This window comes from Alligator sinensis, unplaced genomic scaffold, assembly GCF_000455745.1.
Source record: "Alligator sinensis unplaced genomic scaffold, ASM45574v1 scaffold832_2, whole genome shotgun sequence".
Lineage (NCBI taxonomy): Eukaryota > Metazoa > Chordata > Crocodylia > Alligatoridae > Alligator > Alligator sinensis.
In genome coordinates, this window is record NW_005842745.1 from 555,370 (window position 1) to 578,012 (window position 22,643).

At 44.3% G+C, this 22,643-nt stretch overlaps 1 protein-coding gene across 5 annotated transcripts in view; it reads left to right on the forward strand.

Moving 5' to 3' along the window:
* RPS6KA2 (ribosomal protein S6 kinase A2) overlaps window positions 1-22,643 on the forward strand; it is a 460,482-nt gene that overhangs the window by 320,141 nt on the left and 117,698 nt on the right. For all 5 annotated transcript variants that reach the window (XM_014525104.2, XM_025216519.1, XM_025216520.1 and 2 more), the window contains exons 4-6: window positions 3,125-3,205; window positions 4,074-4,153; window positions 14,539-14,645. In XM_014525104.2, coding sequence (XP_014380590.1) covers window positions 3,125-3,205; window positions 4,074-4,153; window positions 14,539-14,645 — 268 coding nt within the window. The remainder of the gene's footprint in view (window positions 1-3,124; window positions 3,206-4,073; window positions 4,154-14,538; window positions 14,646-22,643) is intronic.

Genomic DNA, 22,643 nt, shown 5'->3' on the forward strand with positions numbered 1-22,643 from the left:
GTCACAGCCTCTTAACTTGTTCACCAGTATGGAGGTGGTGGACTTCAGGAAAGCCAGGAGGCTTTCCTGAAGTCTAAGTAAACAACGTCAACCCCTACTCCTGCGTCCAGGTGTTTTGTAACCTGGTCATAAGAAGAGACTAGATTAGTCAGGTATGATCTACCTGCTATGAACCCATGCTGGTTTCCCCTCAGCATAATTTTTCCTGCTGGGCTCTCGCAAATGTGAGCCTTGATAATCTTTTCAAAGACTTTGCCAAGGATGGAGGTGAGACTGACTGGCCTATAGTTGCCTGGGTCCTCCTTCCTCCCCTTCTTGAAAATCGGGACCACATTGGCCCTTTTCCAGTCCTCCGGGACCTGGCCCGTGCACCACGAGTGTTCAAATATTCCCGCCAGTGGCTGTGCAATGACATCAGCCAGTGCCTTCAGTACCCTCGGATGGAGCTCATCCGGGCCTGCTCTCCTTAATCTCTGGTTTTGTAGGTGTTCAGTGTTGCTAATTAACTGGCTACATTAGCTAGCAACTGTGTTTTGAGCTGGTCCCTGAGTGAATCATGATTGATTGGTAACTGATAACACAGTAGCTTAGCAGCCAGTCCTGCAGTAGTTTCCCCCCACTCCTGCCCCAAGACACAATCAGTTGCACAAGCACCCATGTCATGAGGTTTGCCTGTCAGCAGTTAGAGGTGCAGGGCCTCAGAACCCAGAAGCCCTGCACCTATCTCCTCGACAGCTGGCAAGCTTCATGGCGGCAGCAGGGGCTACCATCCCTGCAGCTTTGACCCTGCTGCACCTTAACCCACACAGTGTCATCCATGTCATGAGTTTTGCTTGTCTGCACCTTGAGGTGCAGTTACCCCCAAACCCATGCACTTACCTCCTTGAAACTTGGCAGGCTTCATGACCTCAGAAGGGGCTACTACCCCTGCCGTTTTCAGCCTGCTGCACATTAACACACACAGGGTCATTTGTGTCACGAGTTTTGCCTGTCGGCAGCTTGAGGTGCGGTTCCCCCTGAACCCCTACACCGATCTTCTTGAAACTTAGCAGACTTTATGGCCTCACCAGGGGCCACCACCCCTGCAGTTTTCACCCCCCTGTGTTGTAACACATAGACATGACATGAGTTTTGCTTTCACAAATTTGGGGTGCAGTTCCCCCCGAACCCCTGCACTTATCTTCTTGAAACTTGCCAGGCTTCATGCTCTCCAAAGAGGCTACCACTCCTGCAAATTTCATCACAATCATACAAAAAAACCCCTAAGTTATAGATATTTCATTGATTCCCCATTATACCCTATGGCCAGATCTCCGAAGCAGCTCCGAAACTTTTCCGAAGCGCTTTGGCAGCTCCAAACCACTTCAGAAAGCCTAACGAAACCAGTGCTTCACTCTGGTTATGCTGCTTTGGACACTGAAGCATCTGAAGCTTCTCCAGATCCGAAATAGGGTTCGAAGCCTCTCACCGCCCTAGTGATTTCTCCCCCAGCATTCCTCCAAAGGGATCTAAGCAGCTACTAGCAGTCTACAGTGGGACTGAAATCCCATTTCAAATCTCTGTGGGATTCAAAATGGGATTCCTCTGCCTAGCTTTTCCATTGCATGATTTCATGACATGAAATGGGATTTGGGTTATAGTGGGTACATCTACATGAGTCACTTAATGACCATTGGACTAATTCTACTGTTCATTAGTGCAGCTGGCAAAATCTGTGCTAATGTGAAGTAGATTAGTCCAAAGGGCATAAAACATCACTTAAAAAGTGTTCATCTGCTCTAATGCAGTGAAACTTTAGTTGAATGGGCACTAAGCGTCACTTAAAAAGCATTCATCTGTGCTAATGTGCAGTAGCACCATTTACAGCACATCAAGTTAGTACCTGGTATGGCACATTAATGAAAGTGTAGACACAACCACTGTAACTCATTTTAACTAAAAAATGGCTTGTATGCAGGGAGGGGCACATCCAATGAAGTAAACCCTCTGCTTATAAAAGTTTAGGTTATACAGTTCTGATTTAGTTGTTATATATGGTGCAAATCTGCCCTGCCTTTTGTATTGAGGGACCAGCCTGATTAGCAAATGAGGATTTCAAGACCATACTTACTTGGCTGAATTGCACTGGGGTATAGTCATGACTTGGTTGATGAAGTCTCCCACTTTTCAACATACTTCAGGCACATGCATGTGACAACCGCAGCACAAGAAGATGTCATGCATTGTTGTCTAAAATAGCCTCACAACATGCACAGTGGGTGTTCTGGCTGAGAAGTGAATTGATAATGTGGCATCTGGAAAAAAAAGAATAAAACCTTTAATCAAGAAAAAAAATGATGATGATCAAGAGACCTCAGTCTGGAAACTGCAAGCTATCTTGGTGCCTCAGCAGTCTGCTAAGTGCAGCTGCTACCCAATCTTCAGTTTCAGTTTTGATTAGTTTGCACCCGGTGAACCTCTAATTATTTTTTTCCTTTTACTGTCCATTCATTTGAACCAGAAATCATCACTCTTGCTTTTGCCCCCATGGTAATTACCCCTGCACATGGAAATAATACCTGCTTCTCTTACCTCAGCTGCTGACTTTTCTCTTTAATGATTATTTTTGATTGCGAGATTTAAAATAACAGATCTAGAGAGTGGTATACAGTGAGTCATCTTTACTGCTAATGTCAGCACGGTGTAACAAGCCCATTTAAATTCATGCAGGGTTAACCTGGCGGGATTGGTTGCTGTTATGCTTTATGTATTTTTAAGAGGGATGCTAAATTTTATATAGGTTTACTTTTTTACATTAACATAATCTCTGAACATTAAACATGATATTCTCCCTGATGTTTGGAATACAGTAGTGCCCCATTGCAGTAGGCAGTACACAAACAGAAAGACGGACAGAAACAGACAGAGCCCTCTTCTAAAGAGCTCACTGCTTACGTGGATGAGACAATCAAGAGGATGGGTAAGGAAACAAAGGCTCAGAGTCCTGAATTGATTGGTCACACAGCAGGCTACTTTCAAGAGTCCAGAATAGAAACTAAGTCTCCTGAACTTCAGCCCCATTTTCTGTCTAGTGGACCACATCACCTTTTAATCTATTGTTATTCTTATTGTTCTTTCTTTATAGTTCGGGATCGGGTACGATCAAAAATGGAGAGAGATATTTTGGCAGAAGTGAACCATCCTTTCATAGTCAAGCTTCATTATGGTAAATATAAAAAAAAAAAAAAAAAAAGCATTTGCATTTACTCTTCAGTTTGTGGGGTGGAGAGAATTGTAACCAGATATGTTATTGTTTCACATAACTATCCTCTGCTCAGTACCACTCCATTTCTACTTATTGCAGGTATGTCACTAGTATGAGAAATTATTTTCTAGTCCTTGTTTCTTTGGAAAATTTCAGCAGATGGAGATCTTGGCTCCTCCTCTGTGAAAGTATATTAGATATAAAGTGTAATGTGATGCTAATGTGCTGTGAGGAGGTGCTGGTAGGATAATAAATATGAATATAGCAATCCCATCATCCACCATCATCAGGGGAAAAAATAGGAAACCAGAGCATCTAAGAATTAAAACTTGTTAATAATCAACACTAAGTAATTAAAATGTCCATAAATTAATGTAACAGCTTGCTTTATGGAAAGCAACTTCTTGCATACAACTGCTTGTCTCAACCCAACTGAAGAGTCCCATTGTTAGTGCTAAGGGACTTATGTGAACATTTTGAATAGGCAAAGCTCCCTTCTACAGTTTTAGTGCCTTCTGTGCCCAGCTATCTTTCTTCCTTCCCTCTACTCATTGTAAAGTGGTATTAGACCTACAGATACTAGGAATGGAAGGAAAAAAAATGTTAGTTATATACATCTATCTCCCAGCTAATGTCAGATTATTCCTTGTGGCCTAGGCAATATTGCACAATTTGGTAGAGAAGCTAAATGATTTATTTAAAAAATGTGAAAGCTTAAAATGATAGGAGAATTATAGATTGGACAGTGTGGAATTAATCAATAATATTCATTCTTTGGAGACTGTGTAATGATTAAGACTTCCAATCTTTCCATCCTTTTCTAATGCAGCATTTCAAACAGAGGGGAAGTTGTATCTAATACTAGATTTCCTGCGGGGAGGGGACCTTTTCACACGGCTCTCTAAAGAGGTAAGCCCATAGATTTGTGTGAGAAATCAAAAAAAAATGTTCTGGATTTTCAGAATGCAAATAAGGTTGACGGAGGTGGGTGGACCTCTGGGCGGGGAGGGGGCGGGGGCAGTCTCCATTCTAATATAACTGAATTAAAGCTATAATATGTTATAATTTCTCTAAGCATATTTAATACTTGTGTTTACATCATGTAACTTTGTGGAGTGCTGCCTCATAATATCCAGTCATTGGTTGCTGCTTCTTAGAAGCATAACCCCAGGCTTGCTAGCAAGATGCTTGGGCTGGCTGTAATGGGGAGAGAGTAGAAGTACCCAGCCAGATTCTCTACCTGGGGATGCTCATGCCTGAGATGACCACGTGTGGCAGGACAAGTTCTGAATGATAAGGTAGCCCTTGTATTTCCCTACCATTCAGTATCCTGACTTCCAGTGAGTAAAATTCCCATCTCTTTGTCCAGTTCTCTCCTCAGTCTGCTGACCTTATTGCAACAAGGTTCATTTAGTTAACCGGCTAATTGCCTTCCTCCCTGGGTTGTTTCTGAAACCTTGGGAATTAATACAGAATCATGATGGGCAAGATTTGGTCCCACTGAACTGTGTGGCAAAACTCCCATTGACTTCAGTGAGGCAAGGATTTAATCTGCTTTGTGTCTCCACAAGGTCCTCTGGAGGCACTGTCAGGGCAGGGCACAGCAAAGCTGTCAAGTCCCATGAAAGGAGCACTGAGAGTCTTATGGCACCATGCCTCAGCTTGTTAGCCCTGATCTTTTTCTTCTGTCCCAATAATACGTTGCTCAGACATGAAGAGAGATGGTAACTAATCCTTCAACTTCAGTGATCTTTCTCTAATTTAATGAAGACTGATCCAGAATCCTGGTTCTCATTTCCTGTGTTACTTTTAATTTTTGTTAAAAATACATCATTCATAATACCGCACCTTTTAGCCTGTATAGAACATTTGGTACAGACAGTATTCCGCACTGCTTTACAGTTTAAAAACCTATAGCATGATAGTTACATAACAAAAGAAAGCAGAGAGGAGAAAGTTCAGACATGCACACAGGAAAAGAATTATTTTCAGGTGAATTCTAAAAAGAGAAAGACAGAATGAGGAAGAGAGACAGGATATAGACAGGGGCTGCAACAAAAAAGGCTTTTGCATTGGTCATGATACAGGCTATGATTTTGGTACAATAATTTTTGGTAGATTATTGACAGCATTGTGAGAGAAAATAATATTCATAAAAAGGTCACCAGTTAGATAGTTTTCACTATATCGGCATACAGAGAAGCTTTTAAATAATGCTGTATTTGTTATTAACACCATCACTGCTGTGTGCAATTAAAATCATTGGCTAATAAAAAGGTTAGCTGTTAGTTTGTTTAGCAGAATTAATGGCAGCTTGTACTTGCAATTAGTGTCTTCCTTGATTCTGAAACAACATGTCATACACTGTGAAGCTGTCATCATCAGTTCTACATCTGTCATTTTGTAAGACCTCTTTGTAAGGGGGAAAAAAAAAATCTCTCTCAGCCTGCAGTGTCAATGGGCGCTGATAGACTTGCCAAAGCAATAACACCCAGCATTGGAAAGCAATCATCCGAGTCATCCAAAAACTCAATAATGTTCAAGCACTTCATATCATAAATTGCAATATGGAACCTACTGAACTCAAATTTTACCAATGTGTTATCCTCAAATGTGGAAGTGACATCAAAAACATTTACTGATGCAAGGTCAAGATATTTGATTTGACAGGGAACAAGTATTTGGCAAATCCTGAAATTGAAGCAGATTGGCAAAAGTAGAAACATCATACATGTAAATTCGGGTTTTCCTGCAGAGTTTATTGCTCCCAGGCATCACATTGGACCATGCACCTGGGACTGCAGCATGTTGAGCCAGGACAAAGCAACTCCAGCTGGCAGGGAACCCCAGGGGCCAGTCTGCCTGCTTGGGGCTGCTCTGATTTAGCTCAACATATGGCAGAGGGGCTGGTTGGGGCATGAGGGTGCTTGCTACAGTGCAAGGGCTAGCTGGCAGGCAGCCCCCACACTGAAGCACCCTCATGCCTTAGCCAGTCCCGTCAGTGTCTACATGTGCACTGCTGTAGGATAGTACATGTGTCTGATAGTACTACCCTATGGCAGAGTTAATTAATTTACTAGTTTTACTGTGGAGCTAATTAGCCAGCTCCACAGTAAACATCACGTGTCGTAAACATCACGTGTAGATGTGCCCTGTGTGTAAAAATGTAGATAGGAGTGTGGGTCTCCAAAGTGAAGGAAGTTACAGGAGGGGAGAGAGAGATAAGGTGCATGTGAATAATGCAAACCAGATTTCTAAAGCATTGCTCTAAACTAAAAGGTGATGTTTTTAAATTTACAGAGTGTAGTCATAGTAAATAGTTATTTTTTGGAAAAAGTACTACAGTATTTTCACTTACAGATCAACTTTGGTCTTGCCTCTTGCTAGTAGAAGATAGGAAGACAGAGAAGGGCAACAAGGATGATTAGTGGTATGGAAAAGCTTCCATGTGAGAAGAGACTAAAGAGGCTGAGCCTCTTCAGTTTAAAAAAGAGATGCTTGAGGGGGAACATGATAAGGATTTACAAAATATTAAATGTTGAAGAGAAAATATATAGGGATTTATTATTTACTGTCTCTCACAATACAAGAACTAGCAGTCATAAAAGGAAACTAATTTTTAAACTAACAAAAAAGAAGTTCCTTTTCACACAGCGTGTAATTAAAGTGTGGAACTCATTGCCACCAGATGTTGTGGAAGCAGAGGTTTAGCCAGATGCAAAAAGGGATTGAACAGATTATTGGAGGAAACAAGCATCAATAGCTATTGAGCATGGGAGTTAGGGGTACAGCCACTGAATTCAAACTTTCTAGCCTTTAAATGGTAGAGGCTGGAAGTGAGAGAGGAACAGTGGAAGAAAGCCTGGTTATACCCACTTCACGCTCCCTTTCAGCATCTATGCTGCCTCTGTGCAGCACAGGATACTAGGCAAGATAGACCTGTGGTCTGACTGAGGAACTGGCAGTTCTTATGGTTTTAAGAACATTATATTCTAGGGATACCAGTGGTTATGCTCATCCAAAGTTAGAAGTCTCAGACAGAACCCTTGAGCAGGATCCTGGGCAGGATCCCCTGGGAAGCCAGTCTGAGGGAAATAGGAGTCCAGGTGAGCTGGTTGTATATTAAAGAAAGCTTACTGGGGGTGCAGTAACAAACCATCTCAATGTGCAGGAAGAATAGGAAATGTGGCAAGCAACTAGCTTGGCTTAGCAGAGAACTCTTCAGTGAGTTTAAACACACAAAAGAAGCTTTCAAGAAGCAGAAGCTTGGACAAACAATTTGGAAGGAGTATAAGAATATTGCTTGGGCATGCAGAGATAAGTCAGGAAGGCCAAAGCACAATTTGAGTTGCAGCTAGCAAGGGATGTGAAGGATAACAAGAAGGGTTTCTACAGGTATGTAAACAACATGAGGAAGGTCAGGGAAAATGTGCAACCCTTACTGAATGGGGGAGGCAACCTAGTGATGGATGATGATGAAAAAACTGAAGTACTCCAATGCCTTTTTTACCTTGGTCTTCACAGGCAAGGTCAGTTCCCAGACTATTGCACCAGGTAGCATAGTTTGGGGAGAAGATGAGCAGCCAACAGTAGTGAAAGAACAGGTATGGGGCTATTTATAAAAACTGCATGTGTACGAGTCCATGGGGCTGGATGCAGTGCATCCAAGGGTGCTGAGGGAGTTGACTGATGCGATTGCAGTCGTTGGCCATTATCTTTAAAAACTCATGGTGATCAGGGGAGGTCCTGGATGATTGGGAAAGGGCAAATATAGTGCCCATTTTTAAGAAAGGGAGGAAGGAGGGTCCAGGGTACTATAGGTCAGTTAGTCTCACCTCAGTCCCCAGAAAAATCATGGAGCAGGTCCTCAAAAGAAACCATTTCTAAGCACTTGGAGGAGAAGAAGATGATATTAGGAACAATCAAGCCTGGATTCACCAAAGGCAAGTCATGCCTGATTAACCTGATTGCCTTCTATGATGAGACGACTGGCTATGTGGATGTGGGGAAAGCAGCGGACATAACATACCTTGACTTTAGCAAGGCTTTTGATACCAACCCCCACAGCATTCTTGCAAGCAAGCTGAGAAAGTATGGGTTGGAAGAATGGACTCTTAAGGTGGATAGAAAGCTGTTTGGATTGTTGGGCTCAACTGGTAAATAATCAAAGGCTCAATGTCTAGCTGGCAGCTGGTATCAAGTGGATTGCCCCAGTAGTCAGTCCTGGGGCTGGTTTTGTTTAATATCTTCATCCCACCTTCCAGATTGTTAATGTAGTGCACCCTCAGCAAGTTCACAGATTAAACTAAACTGGGGAGTGTAGTAGATACACTGGAGGGTAGGGCTAGGATACAGTGACCCAGAAAAATTAGAAGATTGAGCCAAAAGGAATCTCATGAGGTTCAACAAGGACAAGTGCAAAGTCCTGCACCTAGAATGGAAGAATCCCATGCACTGTTACAGCTTGGGGACTGACTGGCTAAGCAGCAACTCTGCAGAACTGGAGCTAGAGGTTACAGTGGACAATAAGATGGATATGAGTCAGCAGTGTGCCCTTGTTGCCAAGAAGACTAACAGCATACTGGGCTGCATTAGTAGGAGTGTTGCCAGCAGATTGAGGGAAGTTATTATTCCACTCTGTTTTGCACTGGTGAGGCCACATCTGGAGTCCTGTGTCCAGTTTTGGGCCTCCTACCATAGAAAGGATGTGGACAAGTTGGAGAAAGTCTGGTGGAGAGCAGTGAAAATGGTTAGGGGGTTTAGGTGAGAAGGTTACCTAGAGAGGTGGTGGAATCTCCATCCTTGGAGGTTTTTAGAGCTCAACTTGTCAAAGCTCTGGCTGGGATGGTCTAGTTGGGGCTGGTCCTGCTTTGAGCAGGGGGCTGGACTAAATGACTTCCTGAGGTCCCTTCCATCTCCACAACACATGTAACGTGCGGCACAAGGGAGCAAGGAAGGTCTGACTGCTGGAGGGAACCACTGGCAATAAGGGTGGAAAGTGGACCCAGCCATGAGGTCTAACCTAATGTGCAGGTTGTAGCAGCTGAGCAGGGAAACTAGGCAATGGCCTGGAGAGCAGAAATAATGCTGTCTCCTGTAGCAGCTGCCAGAAGCAGTTCTACTCCCTGTGGGGCAAGAAGTTTTCCTGTCACAGCTGCTGACCTGCTGCTTTTCATGCTCACTTGCTCAGGTGCAGCAGCATCAGAGTTGATCACCTCTGCTTCTGTCTGCTCCTGAGATTCCAGTCCTTTCCATCTCTGCTCCAAAAGACATGGTGAAAGATGCTTTAGCCACCAAGGGAAAGGAACCATAAGCAGTTCTGACTTGCACTACTGACCACCAGAAAAAGGAGACAACTCCCAAGACTATCACTTAGGGCTATAGCATTATCCTGCCTTCTCATTAGGTAACCTGAGTTGGATACATTCCTGAGGAAATGGAGCATTTTCCACACCACAGAGTGAGAGAAGAGCTGGGACAAATTACTCAGACATTACTGTACCCAGCTGTGCCAATTTGCTCTATGGGATTTCTCTGATATCGCTCTACTCTGTATCCTATTCCGAACCTACTCCATGTAACCAATAAAGTTCTCCTTTGTACCTAACATGGGAGACTTATTGGGAGTGGGTCTAAATTATGCCTTGGGGTACCCTTGGTTTGGCTGACTAAGGGAGACCACTATTTGTGCTGCAGACTGAGGGAAGCATCCCAAGTTCTTGAAGTGGGTTGGGTACCCTCAAGGATGACTAGGCCTGTGTTATCCTGGGAGGTACAGAGTCAGGATCCGGTCAGCCCCTGGGTGGTGGCAACAATACCCCCAGGCTAGCGGGTGTGCTCCAGGAAGGGGGTCGGCCAGACGTGAGGCAGCCCCAGGGAGGCACTTGGAGCCTGGAAGGTGGTCAGGCACAGTGAGGTGGCTGGCTCAGTGCAGGAGCACCCCCTACTGGCTTGCCACAGTGACACCCTATCAGTTAAAAGGCAACTCCAGGGCATCCAATATCCTCCCCAGACTAGACTCTTTGAGGAGTCATTTCTGGTCCAGTATGAATTCTGTCTGTGATGGCATTAGAGTAATATCTGGGTAATTTGTCCCAGCTCTTCTCTCACTCTGTGGTGTGGAAAATGCTCAATTAGATCTAAAGCTAGATCTTTAAAATATGATATGAATTTTAAAATGGCATTCTGATAGGAGTGTTACTGTATCTGCTGTAACTGAGTCAGAGAATTGTGGGTGGAATAAAGATGGCGAGAACAAGTCTTGCTTGTTGGTGTGAAGGAGTTTAATCCCAGGTAGATAACTGCACAGAGAACAATACTTACAATGTTATGTAGGCATCTGAAACACAGCAGGAAGGCTTTTTTAAATGAAAAAAGTACTAAAGAGAACAAAAATAAATGTATGTTAAGAAAGGTAAATATCTCCAGTTTGTGGTGACAGCAATTTTTAATGGCCACGATCTATTGGCTTCTTATACAAATCATCTCATCTTTGGTAGGAGAGATACCGTATCTTGCCTCCAAAGTAAAATCATAAATTCTGAACAGATAAAGAACTATGTCAGATAAAGTAGGGTTTTTTTTTTTTCAAAGTCTAAATGCTAGCCTCAGATTTATGTTCAACTCTAAAAAGTGCAGCTTCTTCCTGAGTGTGTCCCATAGTGATGTACTGGCTTCCCTTGACCTTTAGCCTTCAAGCATTAGTCCCAGCACCTTGGTAGTTCTCAATATGAATTGGATTTCAAGGTCTACAACTCTTAGTTACATCTTGTTGATCTCTACTCATTGGTTGTTCTCTGCCAAGATAATGTGGCAGAAAACATTATAGAAAAAAGTGTGTTGGTTATGATTTCCTAGTTGGATAACTGATTCTACTCCCATTGACTTAACTAGATTTAGAACAAAGTGCATAGTATTACAATATGTGAGTCTGAAAAGCTGTGGCTGAATGTATTAGTCTGTCATTCTGCAATGCATATCTTCCATAGGATATGAAGATAGAGATTAGTTATTTTCCTCTCTTCCTTTGCTTTCCTTTCCTGCTTAAATTGCATATCCTAGATGGAGTATATTTACTTTTATGCTTAAACTTCTTTTTTTTAAAATCAAGGTCTTCAGTTCAAAATCCTGATGCTTTATGGCCCGAGTAGTAGTATCCTTAATTAGGATTATGTAACTTTTTCTATCAATCTCTTGTTCTTCAGTTTCTGTTTCAAGTTTCCTGCAATTTTGAATCTGAGCTTTTGAATATTTCAGCTTTTTTCAGCAATGGACTTTTCTAGTCACTACTATGCTGAGTAATTCTTAGTCATGTATGTAGTATAAATATTTATTGAGGTGGCTTGTTCTATTTACTTTTACATTATATATTTATGCTTTTATGCTCAATGTGTATTCTTATCTTCCTGCACAGTTACATATATACACATTTTCTAATGACCCTTTAGTTATAGGTTGAAAAAATACCATATTTACTCAAATACAAGAGGAGGTGCTTCCCCCACCCCTAAGTCAGCATGAGGGGAAAAGCCCCTCATCTTATAACTGCATACAAGGAAAACTCATTAAATACATTGTCTGTCATTAAACTGCTGTCAAAAGCAGCATGTGCTCAGTAACGGAAACCAACTATGACATTGATTAAATGCAGCCAACACTGAGCATGACTATAAAACAGATGACCATATGGGGTAAACATACTGATAGGGACCTTTCTAGTGCGCAAAGCCCTTAAAAGAACACTGGCAGTTGCTCCCCCCAGGAGGGAACAAGCACCAGACCTGAAGGTACTGCAATACCAGACCAACACTCAGAGGGGCCAGAGCAAGCTCCAACACCCTCCCCTCCAAAAACTCCACAGGGAACTGGCACCAAGCATGGACGTACTGAGACACCGGGCCAGCCATGACACCCTCTCTTTCAGTTTCTGGGGATTTTTTTTAATCGAAAATTTTTCATGCCCCAGGTCAAATTAGCCAGATCAGTTTCAAATCCTTTGACTCATTCAAGAACCATACGTGGCCCTACTACTGGCAAGTATCCTCCACCCCAGACTTTTCAGCCTGGGTCTTCAGATACTCCCAGGTCTTTTTGCAGGCATCCTTTGTACAGGCCTAACCCTAGAGGCTTGGGGTTCAGATGCCCCCAAGGTTTTGCTTTCCCTCAGCTGTATGGCTGCAGGAGCAAGCTAGGGAGGAGTCTCCCATTTCCATAAAAATCAGCATGTAGCCAAGATCCTCCCACTGGAAACTGGCCAGTGGGAAGCTAACTATGAGGCTCTCGTCCGCATTCAGACAAGGGCGCAACCCTCCACTACAGAGTGCCATTGTTTAATTTCTAAAACAGAAAGCATATTGTGGTGGAGCACCTCTGGTGGGGGCTCATCACATGGCAGGGGTTGTAGTAGGCTGGGGCAGAGCCCAGCAGGAAAGGCATCCAGGTGAACCCCCCCAGATTTAAGGGGGGAGGTGTGTGAAGGAGCACCTTTGGGGTGCGTGCCACTTTAGGGTTCTCACAGACTCTGAGGAGAGCCTGCTTGGAGGAGCAGCAGGGGAAACATCCTCCTTGTACAATTTAAGGGGGGAGGGTGTGTGGCGGGGCACTGTTGGCGCCTGCCACTTTAAGACTGGGGCCAAGCAGCCAACAGGTGCTTAATTGCGGTGGCCATTTTAAAGCTCTGGCCGTCCATATAGACGAGGCAGTTCACTGCTGGCAGCCCAGGCAGCAATATCACCTGCTGGTGATGGGGGCGAGGCATGGCTGCGGCCACCTGAGCCCTGTGGGGGGGTGCAAGACCCAGAGAAAATGTAGTTGGGCCCAGGCACAGCTATGGCCACCTGAGACCACCAGGAAGGGGAGCCCCCATGGCCCTGAGTGAGGGGGCGGTGTGTAGCCCTGAGTGAGGGGGTGGCCCCAGTGAGGGGGGTGGAGATCTGAAGCCCCAAGTGAGGGGGGCAGAAATGAGTAGTCCCAGTGAGGGGGCTGTGTGGAGCCCCAGTGAGGGGTCCGTGATGAGAAGCCCCAGTAAAGCAGGGGGAAAAACCAGAGGGCTGAAAGCCCAGTGTGCTTACATATGTATTTATAGAGTTGCCCCTGGAAGGGTCCAGAGCAAGCTTAGACCTGGTTGGGTAATTGGCTGGCCAGTACCCTGGGGAGGGGAGCGGGAGAGGCCCAAAAGACTATACGTCTGCCACCCAAGGAATGGACTAGCTAAGCCTATGTCCTAAGGGGCCCGCTTCAAAAGGGAGCAAGGCAGAATAAGTTGTCGATGCATGAAAGAGACCCTGTGTGAGAGGCCCTGGTGAGAGGAGGGCGGTATGAATGTGTGTGTGACTGAGGCCTGACGATGAGGCCTAAGCTTGGGAGCACTGTAACATCAGGATGCCATCTGCAAGGCATGGGCTGCAATGTAGGGGAGGTACGGAGCTGCAGATAGTGCCCCCTGGCATCAGGGCACGAATGGGCAGCCTCCTGCCTTAATTAACAACTATTAATTAACTAAGAACAAGGCATGGCAAGAAAGTCAGGTGGGTGGTGTGCCCAAAGGCAAGTGGGGAACCTAGCACTGTGGCTAGGCGGAGAGCCCCACTTTGCCATACATGTAAATTCATTTTCATTCAGAACAGGTCCACATCTCAGTTTATGGGAATTTGTGAATGAAATGTTGAGATTTTAGTGAACTAAAAGTACATCCAGGTATCAAGGATACGGTTGGTGTTCTTGTGTGTGCTGCCCAAAAGTATGGCCATGCCCACCAAATCACAAACCAAACCTGGAAATAAGGTAGGGAATCCTTCTGGAGGGAGTTTGAGCACAGTGGCATTGGGGTTGGGAAGTCACTTTCAAGGCAGCTTCTCTGCCTTATTTCTGCATGTGGAGCAAGTCACAGGTGGGGGTGCGCAGTCCTCTCAGCAGCAAGCACAAAATTACAGTGGTAGTAATATAGACATCCTCTAAGGATCTTGCTGTAAACTCACAAATTTTCCTATCGACTTCAATGGCTATAGCATCAGGCCCGAATGTTAATAAGTATGTGATATTGTCTAAGCATACCAGAAAGAAGAATGAAAGCAGCATGTTTTAAGTGATAGAAAGAATTAATACATTTTTGCTTTGTAAGAAATGAGGACCTGATAAAAATGGTTTATATGCTTTCAGGCAAATACTGGCAGAGTGAATCTTATCTTCTGGTCTTTCTGGCATTTCAGAGTTAGAGATTTCTCCCCTGTGGTTGCTTATAGCAAGTCAGTCTCTTACTGTGTCATAAATAAACTTGTCCTTCTGTTTCTGGCTAGGTAATGTTTACAGAAGAGGACGTCAAGTTCTACTTAGCTGAGCTGGCCTTGGCTTTAGATCACCTCCACAGTCTTGGAATTATTTACCGGGATCTAAAACCAGAAAAGTAAGTAAATGAAAATATGCAAGCCTTTTCAATTGCTTTTATTCCTTTCTGTTGCTTATTATACTAGTAGGTGACAAAATGCCAAAGGCCCTTTCCTTTTCCTCATCTTATATGTCTGCTTATATATCCCTCATCTGCACATATCTGAGCAAAGGGAGTACTAGGCATTGTTCATTGCAGATGGGGGACTGAAATGCAGGGTCGTTGCAGTGACTAGCACACAGTTACAGAAAAGAAGGATGTTGGCTGAGCTAAGAATTGAACTGAGGTTGTTTAAGTCACAGTCTAATGCCCTATCAATAAGGGTATCCTTCCTACCATTCTAACCCAAGATGAGGGGACATAACTGGCTGTAGTCCAGTGTTATGTGGTCAGCCAGAGTGGTTGCTCTATTACCTGCAACCAAATAGCACCATTTTAAAAACAGTATGGATAAAGGCCTAATTCTGATTTCAGTAGTATTGATTAAAATGTCATTCCTGTAGATTTGAGACATTTTAATTTGGTTTTAATCCTGATGTGATGTAAACAGTGTGGTGCAGTTCTGCTGCCAGTTTAAGTGTGTCTAGGCAGGTTTCAGTTTTGATAGGAACATTGTTTAAAATAAATTAAAATAAATTAGTAGGTTTGAATACTAGTAAGCCTAGTGAATCAAAAGAGAGAACTTCCAGGATTTTTTTAAATACCTTTAGTAACTATCCCAATTACTTCACTAGAGATTATTTTAGTTAAAATTTTCCATAAAAAACATAATGTTTTAAAAATGAGTGTGTGTGTGTGTGTGTGTGTGCGCGCGCGCGCGCCATATTCGGAGCAGTGGATAGCAACCCCTGGTATAGTAAATGGGCAGCCTCCTGCCTGAGTAACATCATAATTATTATTCCATCAAGGCATGGGAGACAAAGGAGGGTGGTTAACCCATAAACAGAGGACCAGGCTAACGTTGGACAGGCCCAGGAATGGCCCCCTGTCACAAGCATGTTCCATTGGTGGAGGAGGACAGGCTAGGCCTCACCAAAGTTGGAAGGATCGAGACCACTGCCACCAAGAAGAAGCAACATGTGATGGTGGCTGAAGACTCGCTTTTGACTCAAAATCTGCTGCTTGCCTGGAGCCTGAATCTGAGATATCACAGAAGGATTACTGAGACTCATCTGGCCCTCTGACTACTACCCCATGCTGCTCATCCATGTGGGCCTCAATGATACTGTGAGGGGAGACCCTGAGCAGGTCAAAAGTAACTACCGGGCTCTGGGTGCAAGGGTGAAGGGGACAGGGGCTCAGGTGTTGTTGTCCTAGATCCTTCTGGTCATGGTGAAGGGCCCGGGCAGGAGAAAACACATCCTGCAGATCCATGCCTGGCTACACAGTTGGTGTCACCAGAAGGGTTTTGGCTTCTTTGACCATGGGTTCTTGTTCCAAGAAGGATTGCTAGGAAGAGATGGGATCCATCTGACAAAGAGAGGGAAGACCATCTTCACAGGCAGGTTTGCTAACCTAATGAGGAAGACTTTAAACTAGGTTTGCCAGGGAATGGAGACCAAAGCCCTGAGGTAAGCAGGAAAGTGGATGACCTGGAGGAAGTGCAAGCAGGAGGGGAGAAATCAGGGCAATCAGCTAGTTACCTTTGGTGACTGAACATGCATACACGTAGCCTGGGAAAAAAGCAAGAAGAATTGGAAATCCTTGCACAGTCACAGAACTATGCGATTGGAATAACAGAGACTTGGTGGGGTAGCTTGCATGACTGGAGCACTGGTATGGATGGGTACAAACTGTTCAAGAAGGACAGGCAGGGGAGAAGAGGAGTAGAAGTTTAGCTTTGTGTTAAAGAGCTGTATAATTGCTCCGAGCTCCAGTATGAAACTGGAAATAGGCCTGTTGAAAGTCTCTGGGTTAGGATCAGAGGGGAGAGCAACAAGGGTGACATTGTGGTGGTTGTCTGCTATAAACCACTAGACCAGAAGGAAGTGGTGGATGAGGCTTTCTTCAAACAGCTAGTAGAAGTTTCTTGATCACAGACCCTAGCTCTCTTGAGGCACTTGTATCACCTTGATATCTGGTGGGAGAGCAATAGATCAGTGCACAGGCAATCCAGGAAGTTTTTGCAGACTGTTGGAGACAATCTCCTGGTGCAAGTGCTGGAGTGGCCAACTAGGAGCTATGCTCTTCTTGACCCTGCTGCTCACAAACAGGGAAAAATTAGAGGGCAGTGTAAGTAGTGGATGGCAATTTGGGCAGCAATGACCATGAGATGCTTGAGTTCAGGATCCTGAAGAAAGGAAGGATGGAGTGCAGCAGAATAAGCAGACTTCAGAAGACTCACAGAAAACTGGACTTCGGAAAAGCAGACTTTGACTCACTTGGGGAACTCATGGGCAGAATCACCTGGGAAGCCAGTCTGAGGGGGAGAGGAAGCCAAGAGAGCTGGCTGTGCTTTAAAGAAGCCTTACTGAGGACATAGGAACAAACCAGCCTAATGTGCAGGAAGAATAGCAAGTATTGCAGAAAACCAGCTTATCTTAGCAGGGAACTCTTCAGTGAGATAAATGACAAAAAGGAAGATTGTAAGAAGTGAAAACTTGGAGAAACAACTAAGAAGGAGTATAAGAGTATTGCTCTGGCACGCAGAAATGAAGTCAGGGAGGTGAAAGCACAATTGGAGTTGCACCTAGCAAGGGATGTAAAAGGTATCAAGAAGGATTTCTGAATGTATGTCAGGGAAAGTATGGGTCCCTTACTGAATGGGGGAGGCAACCTAGTGACAGAGGATACAAAAAAGGCTCAAGGCTTAAAGGCTTAATGCCTTTTTCTCCTCAGCCTTTACAGGCAAGGTCAACTCCCAGGCTACTGCACCTAGCAGCACAGTTTGGGGAGGAGGTGAGTAGTCAAAGTGGCAAAAGAATATGTTAGGTACTATTTAGAAAAGCTGGACATGTACAAGTCCATGGGATGCACCCAAGGATGCTGCGGCTGAAGTGACTGCAGAGCCTCTGGCCATCATCTTTGAGAACTTGTGGCAATCAGGAGAGGACCCGGATGATTGGTAAAGGGCAAATATAGTGCCCATCTTTAAGAAAGGGAAGAAGGAGGACTTATCAGCCTCACCTCAGTCCCTGGAAAAATCATAGAGCAGATCCTCAAGGAATCTATTTCTAAGCACTCGGAGGAGAAGGTAATTAGGAACAGTTGGCATGGATTCACCAGGCAAGTCAAGCCTGATCACTCTGATTTCCTTTATGATGACACTAGTCAATTGCTCATCATGAATGATGGATTTACAATAATGGAGTGTTTACATGGTCACCCCCCGCTCACCCTTTGGGACCAGCCATATAAACACTCTCTGCACCATCGCTGCCTCCTCCTCCAGCCACCGGCATGGGTGCTCCCTCCCCAGACCTGCCTCCGCATCCTCCCCTGAGCCAGCGGGGTTTCTCCCCACCTCCCTGCCTCCCCTCCCCTCCCTACTCCCCTCCATCCCCAATGCCTCCCCCTCCCTGTCGGCTGTTGGGTGCATGCACGTCTGCCTCCACCCCTGCCCACCTCCGTCTCTGCCTCCTGAGCAAATCGCCATCCTCCCCAGTCAGTTGCCACCCACCCTCTTGGCAGCACATGCACAGTTGACCAAAAACATTACAAACAGACAGACACACAGCCAAACACACTAAGCCCTTTATTATATTTGAATGACTGGCTCTGTGGATATGGGGAAACTAGTGGATGTGATATACCTTGACTTTAGCAAGGCTTTTGATATGGTCTCTCACAACATTCTCGCGTGAAAGCTAAGTAAGTACAGGTTGGATGAATGGACAGTAAAGTGGATAGAAAACTGGCTGGATCATCAGGCTCAGAGAGTAGTTGTCAATGGCTCAATGTCTAATTGGCAGCTGGTATCAGGTGGAGTCCCTCAGGGGTTGGTCCTGGGGCTGTTTTTGTTCAACGTTTTCATCAGTGACCTGGAAAATGGGAAGTAGTGTACCCTCAGCAAGTTTGCAGATGACACCAAGCTGTGGGGACTGGGAGATACACTGAAGAGTAGGGCTAGGATTCAGAGAGACCTCAACAGATTGGAGGATTGGGCCAAAAGAAATCTCATGTGGTTCAACAAGGACAAGTGTAAAGTCCTGCATTTAGGACGGAGCAACCCCATGCACTGATAGAAGCTGGGGGCAAACTGGCTAAGCAGCAGCTCTGCAGAAAAGTAGCTGGGGGTTACAGCGGACAGTAAGCTGAGTATGACCCAACAGTGTGCCCTTGTTGCCAAGAAGGCTAACAGCATACTGGGCTGCATTAGTAGGAGTGTTGCCAGCAGATTGAGGGAAGCGATTTTTCCCCTCTGTTCAGCACTGGTGAGGCCACATCTGGAGTACTGTGTCCAGTTTTGGGCTCCCCACTGCAGAAATGATGTGGACAGATTGTGGGGAGTCTAGCAGAGGGCAACAAAAATGGTTAGGGGGCTGGGGAACATGACTTATGAGCAGAGGATGAGGGAACTGGGCTTATTTAGTCTGGAGAAAAGAAAACTGAGAGGGGAAGTAATTGCAGACTTCAAGTAGTTGAAACAGGGTTGAAAAGAGGCTGGAGCTAAGCTGTTCTCAGTGATGGCAGATGACAGAAGGATCAGTTGGTCTCAAGTTACAGCAGGGGAAGTTTAGGTTAGATATTAGGAAGAACTTTCTCACTAGGAGGGTAGTAAAATACTGGAACAGGTCACCCAGAAAGGCTATGGACTCCCTATCCCTGGCAGTTTTTAAAACCCAGCTAGACAAAGCCTTGGTTGGGATGATCTGGTTGGGGATGGTCCTGCTTTGAGCAGGAGGTTGGACAAGATGACCTCCTGAGGTCCCTTCCAACCCTTATTTTCTATGATTCTATGAACTATAACATGGCAATGCTTTTCCCTTTAATGGCATGTAATTTCAATAATATGCAATTATTTCTTTAGAAAGGTGTGTGATTAGTTTTTTCAGTTTCTGAAAGAAATGAGAGACCAATTATACTGGAAGCTGGGTTTTGTAGGTGTGAGGAGGTGAAGAAAGGAAAAAAATATTTGTCCACAAAGAAAACACAATGTAAGATAAACTTTAGTTGCAATTGCATGTATATGTTGCTTTCATTTTGGTAAACCATTAGAGTGACATGATTGAAACTCTTAGTCATTTGGACAAAAGACCATTTCACAGATGACTAAAACTTCCAGTAATTTTTGTTTAAGTGACTGAAACTAAGAACCAGATATTTCATTAAATGCGGAAAGCCACCCACTGAATTAGAGTAATAAAAGAATATGTGTATTGCTTTATTACATAATATCAAAATAAGAGAACATCTGTCATCCTATAACTATAAATGCCACGTGCTTTTATATTGCTGTCTGCCAGCAACTCTTTTATGCAGTTTTGTTTAGAGGATTAATTTGTTCATGTTTGCTAAGAAATTTGAAACTACAGTCATGAGCATCATAGAGAAGCTAGTAAATAAGTACAGTACATTTAATCGTTGTTTCTGAATTTTTTACTGGGAATCATATGCTAGAGTTCACTTTGATACTTTTCTTTCTCTTGATAGTTGGCACATTCTTTATCTCCTCCTGCTTCAGACCAACACCTGAAATAATCCTAATGTAAATCTATATAACAAAATAGTTAAGGGGAAGTAAAGTTTGTTGATCTATGTCAGTGATTTTTTTTTTTATAAAAAATAAAATAAAAACTGGCCATAGAGGGATAAAGGTCAAAAGTATCCACTAATTTTGGGCACCAAGTTTGAGACCTGTAGTGTTAGAGTGATGCTGTGGCTCTGATGATTCCGGAAATATGTGCAACACAAAGATTTTCGTGGGTGATATATTTTATTTAACCAACTGCAACATTGGGATCAACTTAGACAAGATTTTTCATGCAGTGCAGACCTGAAGAAGAGTTCACCACCTTTGAAAGCTTGTCCAAATCTATCCCAGTGATTCAGTTGGTCCAGTAAAAGATATCAGCCACAAAAATCCTTGCCTCTTGCAGTTTGAGGCTGATTTTTTTCAGAATACTTAGCATTCCATAGCACAGGGGTGGGCAAAATGCAGCCTGTGGGCTGCATGCAGCCTACCAGGCCATTCTATCTAGCCCGTGGGGCCCCTAAAAATTTAGAAAATTAGTATTTATCTGCCCCTGGCTGCCTGTCATGCAGCCCTCGATGGCTTGCCAAAACTCAGTAAGCGGCTCTCCTCCTGAAATAATTGCCCACCCCTGCTATAGCACTTCATATCCTTGGAGTACATGTTCCATTGATTTTGATTATAGTTGTGAGGGCTCAGCACCCCAGCCAGTTAGAAACTGATGAATTAGTGACCAATTAGTGATCAACTAGTGACCATTTGTTTAAAAAAAAAAAAAAAAGGCTGGTATAAGCGACTTACTACCACATAGAAACTCTGAAGGAGCAGCAAAGGTAAAATCCAGTTCTTCAGGACAGAACTGGATGTCTGTGGGTTGGACTAGATGAGCTCCTAACATCCCTTCCAACCCTAATTTTCTATACTTTGATGGTTCTATGAACTCAATTGCCTTGAATATGAGACCATTCTTTATCTACCTGCAGTCCCTTGCCTTATTCACTACACACTGTCCAACTTGTACAAGTGTACAAACAACAGCATCCAGCACTGTACAACCCTGATAATTCCTTGAATACTCTCAATCCTGTGAACTGAGTGGAACCTGTGTACAAAATCATATATGATCATGTCATTGAAGATTGAATCATGATGCATATATGCCAAGGGGACAAACTAAGGTAATCCCGGCTACTTTAAATCTTACATTTCCTTACTTTGGGATGCTTGACTTCGTGCCCTTAATAATGGTCTTTGAATTTAGCTGTTGTGCACACTTTTCCAGCCAGTTTCTGTTATCCCATTTCACATTGGTCAAGCATATTCTCCTCTCATCTCCTGAAAACAGTTGGGAAAACATGAAATTCCAGCAAGTATGCTTTGGTATTGGTACCCACCTAGTCTTTCTGCAGGGTTGGTACCTTTAGATTCACACAACAGACCTCTGATATGTGAGCTCTTGGAATAACTATAGGCCCGTCAGTTTTACCTCAATCCTGGGGAAACTCTTTGAGAAAATCATCAAGGAGCACATCTGTGATGGGCCAGCATCGGGGATGATGCTCAAGGGCAACCAGCACGGTTTCATTAGGGGCAGGTCATGTCAGACCAACCTGATTGCCTTTTACGATCAGGTCACAAAAGCATTGGATGCAGGTGTCACCATGGATGTAGTCTTTCTGGACTTCAGCAAGGCCTTTGACACTGTCAACCACCCCATCCTCATTAAAAAACTAGGCAACTGTGGCATCGATACCTACACAGTCAGATGGATTGCAAATTGGCTGAAGGATCATACTCAGAGGGTGGTAGTGGACGGGTTATATTCAACCTGGGGGGAAGTGGGCAGCAGAGTCCCCCAGGGCTCGGTCCTTGGGCCCGCACTGTTCAATTTCTTTATCAGCGATTTGGACGATGGGGTGAAAAGCAACCTGTTCAAATTTGCTGATGATACCAAAATTTGGGGTGAGGTGGGCACGCTAGTAGGGAGGGAAAGACTGCAGCAAGACCTGGATAGGTTGCAGGGGTGGGCTAACAAAAACAGGATGCATTTCAATACGGACAAGTGCAGGGTGCTGCACTTGGGCAGTAGTAACCAGCAGCACACTTATAAGATGGGAAACTCCCTTCTTGAGAGCATGGAGACAGAAAGGGATCTTGGAGTCATCATTGACTCCAAGATGAACATGGACCAACAATGTGAGGTCACGGTCGGCAGGACTAGCCGGATCTTATTGTGTATCCACAGGTGCATCTCAAGTAGGGCCAAGGAGGTGATCCTCCCCCTCTACATGACACTGGTCAGGCTGCAGCTGGAGTACTGTGTCCAGTTCTGGGCACCCCACTTCAGGAGGAATGTGGACAACATTGAGAGGGTCCAGAGGAGG